Source organism: Miniopterus schreibersii (genome assembly GCF_964146895.1).
Source record: "Miniopterus schreibersii genome assembly, chromosome: 3".
NCBI classification, from domain to species: domain Eukaryota; kingdom Metazoa; phylum Chordata; class Mammalia; order Chiroptera; family Miniopteridae; genus Miniopterus; species Miniopterus schreibersii.
Genome location: NC_138103.1, coordinates 68,870,937 through 68,880,058, shown reverse-complemented (window position 1 = coordinate 68,880,058; position 9,122 = coordinate 68,870,937). Strand labels below are relative to the sequence as shown.

The 9,122-nt window shown below is 47.3% G+C and overlaps 1 protein-coding gene across 1 annotated transcript; it reads left to right on the top strand.

Moving 5' to 3' along the window:
* Positions 1-3,572: 3,572 nt before the first annotated feature.
* Positions 3,573-6,017, top strand: TMEM174 (transmembrane protein 174). Its single transcript, XM_081132830.1, has 2 exons — positions 3,573-4,268; positions 4,418-6,017. Exons 1-2 carry the CDS (start codon positions 3,643-3,645, stop codon positions 4,521-4,523), a joined length of 732 nt encoding a protein of 243 aa, XP_080988956.1. The 5' UTR covers positions 3,573-3,642; the 3' UTR covers positions 4,524-6,017.
* Positions 6,018-9,122: the final 3,105 nt, after the last annotated feature.

Here is a 9,122-nt window from a genome sequence, read left to right as displayed (position 1 = left end):
AACCTCAGTTGCAAGTTCCATCCCTGGCCCGGTCCAGATGCATGCAGGACGCAACCAATCCACGGGTATCGCTCACATCGACGGTTCTCTCTCCCTCTCTCTCACTCATTCCAGAAAAGCAATGAAAAACCTATACTCAAGGGAGGATTTAAAAAAACAACATTTTCCCTAAGAAAATGTAGTGTTTTCTATTAAAAATTTTTTTTAACCCTAACCCTAACCGTAGCCATAACCCTAATCCTAAACATAACCGTGACACTAAACCTAACCATAATTCTAACACTCTAATCCTAACCTGACACCTAACCCTAACAGTAAGCCTAACCCTAACCCTAACCTTACCCCAAACCCTAGCCAAAACCCTAAATCTAACACTAAACCTAACCCTAAACCTAACCCTAAACTTGGCCCTAATGCTAGCCCTAACCCTAACTCTAGCCCTAACCCTAATGCTAACAGTAAGCCTAAACATAAACCTAGCCCTAACCCTAACCCTAGCCCTAACCCTAATGCTAACCCTAACCCTAACTCTAAACCTAGCCCTAACCCTAGCCTTAACCCTAACCCTAACAGTAAGTGTAACGCTAAACCTAAACTTAACCCTAACCCTAGTCCTAACCTTAACCCTAATTCTAACACTAACCTTAGCATTAACCCTAATACTTACACTAACCCTAACCCTAACCCTACCCAGAACCCTAGCCCTAGCCCTAGCTAGCCCTAAACCTAACCCAAGACCTAACCTTAACAATAACAGTAATGCTAATCATAGGCCTAATCATAGCCTTAACCCTAACCCCAACCTTAACCCTAACCCTAGCTCTAACCCTAACCCTAACCCTAGGCCTAACCCTAACCTTAACAATAACCCTTAACCTAGCCCAAACCCTAGCCCTATCAGTAAGCCTAACCCTAACTCTAACCTTAACCCTAACCCTAATTCTAACCCTAACCCAAGCCCTAAACCTAACCAAAACCCTAACCCTAACCCAAGCCCTGGCCCTAACCCTAACTGTAAACATAAACCTAACCCTAACTTTAACCCTAACCCTAAGCCTAAACCTTAGTCTAAACCTATACCTGTTTTAATAATATTCCAACTTGTTCATATATTTTATTTCAATAGTGAACATTAAAAAGAAACTTGCAACTGTAAATAAAATAATAATTTAGAAGAAGCTCCAATTAAAACATGACAAGTAGTACAAAAGGAAAATCTGATTTAAGAAACTTTTTGGCCCTGGCTGGTTTGGCTCAGTGGTTAGAACGTCTGCCTGCAGACAGAGGTCCCTGGTTTGATTCCAGCCAAGGGCATGTACCTCGTTTGCAGGCTCATCCCAGGCCATGGTCAGGGTGGGTGTGGGAGGCAACCAACTGATGTGTCTCTCTCACATCGATGTTTCTCTCTTTCTCTGTCTGTCTGTCTCCCCCTCCCCCCATTTCCACTCTCTCTGAAAAGCAATGGAAAAAATATCCTTGTGAGGATTAAAAAAAAATTATTAAAAAAATGAAGTGGACTTGGCCCACACTGATGTGAAATAGATTATGCTGCAGGATCATGATCATAGGCAGTTAGATTTCTGAAAGATGAATTTGTCACTTTACCGCCCTTTTTGAAAAATTCATTTGATCATACACACACACACACACACACGCACACACACGCATGACTTCCACAAAGCAATTTACTTCCCACCACGACATAGTCAACCAACTGTTTTGTTAACAAATACAGAACCATGCTAGTTTCATTTCCCGAGAGTTCTCTGATAAGCTCTGAATACTCTGTTTTTGTGGTTTTAGTGTCACTTTTCATTCATCCCTTTGAACTGTAATCATTTCAAAATTACCATTTTTAACTAGGAATGTGGATTGGTGGTTAAAAACAGGAGGTTTGATATATAAGTCTGAAAAACAATGAAAATGTACAAGGAACTCAGGGGAATTCAGAACTTGACATTCTTGGTGACTGTGACAGTGTTGCCCCACGGGTCCCATCGAGAACTTGTCAGCAAATAAGAATGCGTGAGTGAGGATACAACATGGCTGATCTAAAACCTTGGGACAACCTTGGATGTCCACATGGACAAAAATTCAAGCAGCGTCACAGACTAAACAGAGACAAGGCAATCAGCATTCTCTGTGGAAGACTGTATTTTCCAGGGAGTGGTAGTAACACACCCTACCCCACGTGTTCTTCTGCACAGTGACCTTCACATCCCTCCCAGAGAGGAAGAATCCAGTTTCCTTCCTTTTGTATCTGGGTTGGCTTAGTGATTTGCTTGAGCAATAGACTGAAATGGGGGAGACCACTTTTACTGCAAGACTTCATCCTTGCTGCTCAAGGGAACATACCTGAGGGGTCACCTGCCTGGTTCTCATCTGGGTGGCAGTGAAGCTGGAGATTACAGGCTTTGTCCTGTAGCAGGGAGAGGCATTTTAGTGGAGAAAAAAGTACCGTGATCTCCCAGGAGCACTTGGGATTAATTTGGATTAGGGTTTCCAAAGATTCCTGATGACAAGGGCCACTTGGGGCAGTATTCTCCCTTGGAAATTTTGGTTCTGTTTTTCTGAGTTGGGAGCTCAGATTTTACCCCTTAAAACAGTGGCCTGGATGATTTTTATCATCAGGCAAGTTTGGGAAGCCCTGACTTGGAGCAAGGGAGCAACTCTTTTCCTTCTGCTCAGTGTTGCAGAAAAGGAGCTGATATAATATTTAACCACTGAAGAGAGACATCTGCTTGCATCAGATCTGTCTAGGAAAGAAAGAGGGCTACAGCTACCATTCTGCGGAGGAGGAAATTCATGGGGTTGCTTTGAAGAGGTTCTGTAGTTATGAATGACAGATAATGCCACTGAAGGTGGAGCTTTCTTCTCTAAATGAGCTTGGGTTTGATTGCAAAACACAGAGGGCTTGAACATGCAGACCAGGGACTGTGCTGCCACCATGGATGGAGGGTCTGGAGCATGTGTCTCCAAAACGCTGGGTTATGCCTGACGCTCACTCAACCTCTGCCAGGGATGTGGTGCATGGGAAGGTTTCCTGTGGCCTCTCTCCTCTCCGCAGCTGGAGGCTGGAATTATTCCTCAGATGCTGAAAGCAAAAGGCACATGGGAAGTGGGAAGGAACACACACGGTCAAGTCTGCCTATTTCCAAAGAGCTGACCCAGCAGGAAAATTGGGGCAGGTGTCTGAGCATGTGGTTGACACATCAAGGCCCCCCCGCACGGCCAGAGGCCCTGGAGGTCACTCTGCTATTTCTACAACCCTGGTTTTGGTAAGACGCAAACAGGGCGTTGGAACGGTGCCTAGGTGTCTAGAAAGGCTCTTTCTGGCACACAAGGCAGCTCAATAAACACTTTGTGAATGAGTGAATGAATGAATGGGAATGAGAGAGAGATTGTCACTGAGTTGCAAAACAGAGACCGTCAATTGATGACAGTTATGAGAAAACTTCAGGCTTCAGTTCTCAGACCTTTATTCTTCTACACAAAGTTCAGGCCTCTGCCTGTTCTACTCTGTTAACCACAGAAGCCCAAAGTTCCCCCATAACTAACCTGCGCCTGGGATCCCTTTGCTCGGCTTTTAGGAGCGCTCACAATCCCTTTCCCTTCCAAGCGGCGGGTGACTGCGCGAGGACCATGGAGTGGGGCAGCAGACCCTTGGAGGACTTCCCTCTCAACGTGTTCTCGGTCACTCCTTACACACCCAGTACGGCGGACATCCAGGTGTCCGACGATGACAAGGCAGGGGCCACCTTGCTCTTCTCAGGCATCTTCCTGGGACTGGTGGGGACCACGTTCACCGTCATGGGCTGGATCAAATACCAAGGGGTCTCCCACTTTGAATGGACCCAGCTCCTTGGGCCCATCCTGCTGTCGGTCGGGGTGACATTCATCCTGATTGCCGTGTGCAAGTTCCAAATGCTTTCCTGTCAGTGGTGCAAGGAACGCGAGGAAAGGGTCCTTGACTCGGAGCCGACGGCAGGAGGACAGTCGTTTGTTTTCACTGGTATCAACCAGCCCATCACCTTCCACGGGGCTACTGTGGTGCAGTATATCCCTCCCCCTTACGGCTCTCAGGAGCCCACTGGGGTGAACCCCACCTATCTGCAGCCAGGGGTGAACCCCTGTTGTCTCTCACCACCTGGCGTGGTGGCCGCTGCCCCTCCGAGCCCTCCTCAGTACTACACCATCTACCCTTCAGAGAACCCCGCCTTTGCTGACGACCAGGACCGCCCTTCCTTCATGGATGGTGGACGTGACAGGTACGGGGTGCGTGGTGGGGACCCCCCCCCCGGTCGCAGTCATGGTCTATGGCTATGTTGGGCCTCTAAGGAAGGTGGTGGGCCTGGGCCTGGGCCTGGGAGTGGCGCTGTGGGCTGTAAGGCGTCTGTGTTTTCTGCTCACATTTCAGGTCCAGCCCTGATGCTGAGCAGCTAGAAGAGACCCAGCGGGGAGGCGAGGACTCTGCCCGCTTCTCTCCTCCCCCCTATGAGGAAATATTCTCCCTCCCTTGCTAGAGACCCTGATGCCGAGGGAACAGCATTGAGGTCATGTTGCTGGCAGATGAAATGCTCTGTGCTGTAACCTTCAGAAGTCAGACAGCAGAGCAGCCCGGGCAGCCTGGCGGATGCCATTCGAGGGGGGGTGGGGCGTAGAATGTCTCAGCTTGGTAAAAATTGGGCTGGGGTGGAGAAATTACCTTCTGATACAGCTAGGGATCCCCTGCATATGGTTCAGAAGCAGGAATCTCCCCTGTTTATCCATCAGCCACTCCTTTCCTATAAGAAGGTACTGGTGTCTCAATTTTAATGCCAGCAGCCAGGGGAAAGTCACTGCTGCTGTGACTTTGGGGGTTTCCACAGTGGCGAGAGTGGAGGTGGGAGGGAAGCAGGGAAGAGAAAACAGATTTAACTGAAGCTTTCCCAGGGCCCTTCTCAGTTTCCAAGGGAGATCTGCATATCCCATCAGGTGTCCCCTGAGGACTCTGGGTATCTTAAAGCTGCATAAACAAACAAATAAATAAATGGAATAAAATAAAGTAAAGACTATCTCCTGTTAGGATATTAGATAGGAGGCTAAACCATACAAATAAATAATAACAAGACAATGATGACATTAAATCCTTAAGTTATCATTGGGTGGCAGTGACTCTTAGCTGCTGATGTTCTTGTTGGCAAGGTTGAAGTTTGATGTCCACCCCAGGTTGGAGTCTGTGCTGGGCATGAACTACCTGGGCCCAGTGGCTGACAGAACCTGGGGACTTCTCTAAGGTGTATAGAAGAGTTCTATTGAGTTAGACAGCATAGAGCTGCCATGTCAAAGCCTGGAAAATCACAAACCGTGGAAACAATCTTTATGGCCAAGACAAGCTCATCTTCTTTATAAAAAAACCACGAAAAACAATATGCACAAAAAACTTGGTGCCCTTAATTTCCCTGAATCTGGACTGTGTAATAAACAACCAGAACAGACTTACAGACTTTGGAAGAGAGTTAAAATCGCCAGGTTTTAAAAGAAAATATTTTCCTTAGGTTACAAAGGGAAGGGCACTCAAGGCTACAAAGAGAGACTTACCCAAAGCAAGACAGGATTTTAGCAGTTCTTTAAAGTTTTGGTACTGTGTTTACATATGGAGGATTTTTGCTAATTTTTATCAGAAATATCTAGTTTTCCAGGGATATGATTCATATAAGCTTGGTATATTATTGTGGTTTGTATTTTATCTTGGGAACAAAATCTTTTCATATGAGAATTTATTTTCATGTTTGATGACAGAAGGTGATGGAAAAATAGAATTCAGTTCACAGAAACTAGCTTTATACTCAATCCATGAAATACTGGATTCCTAGCTGCGGGCAGGGAGTTGGGTGACAGGAACATGGCTGAGCATCACCAGTGGCATGCCTACTTAGAGCCCTGCATGCCCGCCTCTCTCACTCCTTTCCTTCCTCATTCTTACCCACCCTACAACTTTATATTCCTGGGCTTGGGTTTGGCAGAAAGGGCTGCTCAAAATGGAAAAAGATGTTAGGAGAGAATGTCTCTGTATGAAAACTTGGAGGAAAGCACAGCCAATTTGTCTGGGTGATACCAGCAGTCCCACATGCAAGGAAGTGGCCTTGGGGAGTTTTGGGCTCCAGACAGCAGCAACTAAACTGCCCTGTTCTAAGACAGTGAAATGCTCACCATAGAGGGAACTGATACTTTTGAAGACAGTATGTCAGAGCTAACAGCTTCAGGAGCTCAGGGTGGGAGGCTGGCCTGCAACAGGCAGGGGTCAGAAAATGGGAATTTGTTCATTCTGTCGATGTTGATGGACTGAGCATCCACTCTGGGTCAAGACCAGGGCCATGAAGTGGGGCTATAACAGTGAAAAACCAAACCAACAGGAGACCAGATATGGCTCTGCCCTCGCAGAGCTGCTAGTCTAGTGGGGGAGACACTGACAGTTATTCTCGGACACCGGAGGGGGGTCCTGGGGCCGTAAGAGAGATTTGAGCTAGTCAGGAGAGCCATCGGAGTTTGCCTGGGGCGCGCAGTCAAGGCCCTTGGCACACACAACCCCAGGGAGCACTGTTCACACGGACAGCCAGGCGGCGGGTGTGCTCGGCTGAGGACTGTCCTGGGAATGAAGCGGGGAGGGTGCCGCCCGCACATGCCCTGGGTGGCAGAGGCCTCGGGAGGGGCCGCAGCTGCGCAAACCTTAATATGTCACTGCCGCTACAGCTCTCGGGCAGAGCTCCTTCCAGTTCCCGGCAAATTGCACCCACCAGCTCTTGGCTTCGGATCTCCGTCTGTCTTTATGTGGGGGGTGCAGGGGCCAACGTGACAGCCCCCCGAGCGGCCCCCGGACTCTGACACCAGGTGTCTGAGTAGCGAGGACACATTCCTGCAGCGCCTGGGCTGCTGCCTGGGCGTTTGCCTCGCTCTGTCCTCTGAGCATCTCATCCTGGCCAAGGGAGAACCGTGGTCGGGACAGTGAACTGGAGGGTCAGGCCCACTGGCCACCCGAGGCTGTTGGTGGCGGAAGCAGCCTGCCTTGGCCCAGGTGCTCAAAGGCTCTGTGTGCAGGCCCCAGCCCGGGGGCCTCGTCAGCCTCGTCAAATATTTTGGTCTTTGCTCGCAGAGTAATCGGGAAGCCATTAAAATGTTTTAATAATACCTGTGACCTGATTCTGCGCACTTCCTGTTAGGGCAAGACCCAGAGGCACGTAGGCTGTAATATTGATTTTGCTGGCAAAGCTCAGAGCTCAGGGCTCAGTGACCAGGAAACCAGGGGACATGCCTCACCTCCACCCCGGCCGCCATGGGGCCATGTGGGTAGGCACGTTCTGGTGAGCTACACGGAACTCAGCTAAGATCTTGTTAATCAAAGGAGACAGGTGTCTGAAGAACTTGAGGTTATCTGGAAACATCTTCTGCGAGCCCCTTTGGGCTCCTTTTGGCTGGAGAGACTGAGGACAGCTTACAATCTCAATGGACAGGGAAGGGCTTGTCCAGGCCTGGATATGAGGCCCAGACACCAAGCGAAAGGGGCTTTCACAGAGCTCTTAGGACCCTTCTCCCCTTGGACCAACAGAGGGCGATCTCTGTGCAGTGTGGACCTGCACTGGCTCCCGTGGGCAGAGCTCCAGGCAGCGTCTTTCAGGGGGCAGAACTTCCCAGAGATGGCAGTCCCCTTCTCTTTTGCTCCACTGAGCCGGGCACAGGTCTAAATTTCAAATGCACCAAGTGGCTCTCTGCTACAAAGCCAGCCCTTTAAATGATCTCCCTGTTGCTTTTTTTTTTGGGGGGGGGGGGCGGGTAGGTTGTACAGTATAAAAATAAAGCCCCTTGTTTGTGAAGAGCTGGCCATGGTGTTTGTTTTCTGCTTCTGACCTCGGGGTCTCCTCCTGGCTTTGTTTACTGCTAGAGCAGTGGAGTAGGGTTGCGATGAAGCCCCACACCCCGGGCAGCTGGTGTTTCTCTCCAAACAGAAACTCCTCCCGGTGACCGCGGGGCAGATGCCTTCTCACTAACTGAGAGGAGAGAGGTGCCCGCACACAGGCACAGAGGTGACTAAGGCCTAGTGCTCAGCAGTGTCCTCATCTGTCCCGGTAACCAGGGCGCTGTCTGCAGCTCCTGCCACCCAGCATTCACCAAAGATCTAATGCAGGGCCCTCTACACAGCCCACATTCTCAGTTACTGTTGAGTAACAAATATGAAATGAATAAACGAACTTTTCAAGGACCACTCTAGCTCAGCTTAGCTGTTTCACTGTTTCCTACGTTATGAAAAATTTCAAATAAATATCAGAGTAGAGGGACTAGTATATGAAACCCTATGTAGTCATCACCTAACCTCAACTCACGGCCAATCTTGTTTCATTTATACCCCCACCCACAACCCCCCAGCTGGAGTTTTAAAGCAAATCCAAACCATCAAATAATTTCATCCTAAATTACTTCATTGTATGTTTTTAAAAGATAAAGACTAAAAAAACAAAAACAAAAAACCAACACATTACACCTAAAAATTTTATAACTTCTTAATGTCATTAAATATCTAGTTAGTGTTTGACTTTCCCCAATTTTTTGTTTTTTTATTTTATTTTTCCTCTTTGTTTTGTTTGAATCAGGATCCAAATGAGATTAGCTTTTTGCTAAATGCACCCTAAATTTCCAGCTATAATATGCTATATTTGGGGAAGTACACAGATGGCATACTATTCATAGTAGCAGATTCATATTTATCAAATTTCACTTACCAAACAAAAATGTTTTTCAAGATATTTTTACTCCATATCTCCTTCTCTGTCGGTTCCCTGAAACTCTAGGTATCCTGTGGAATTGGAAACTTATTTTTTCCTACTTTTAGCATATTATTAAAGATTTTTCTAAACGCAGGCCCAGAAAAAAATACATGAAAAGAAAAAAGATCTTTAAGTGAGTGTTTAGTTGAGAAATATCTACTGCAAATTAGTTTCAAAAGTATCAGAAAACGCTGACAACTTTAACATTTTTGGCTTGGTCAGTAAAACTTTTTTAGAAAAAAAGAATTTTTAGTTTTTCCTTCAGAGACCAGAAAAACTCCTTTGAACATATCTAAAGTGGGAACAAAAGTCTCCTCCTTAAGA

Excerpts from the sequence above, each read along its gene's own strand:
- TMEM174 (XM_081132830.1), top strand. The coding sequence starts at position 3,643 with ATGGAGTGGGGCAGCAGACCCTTGGAGGACTTCCCTCTCAACGTGTTC. Across the intron at positions 4,269-4,417 it reads ATGGATGGTGGACGTGACAG|GTCCAGCCCTGATGCTGAGC; the intron begins GTACGGGGTGCG and ends CTCACATTTCAG.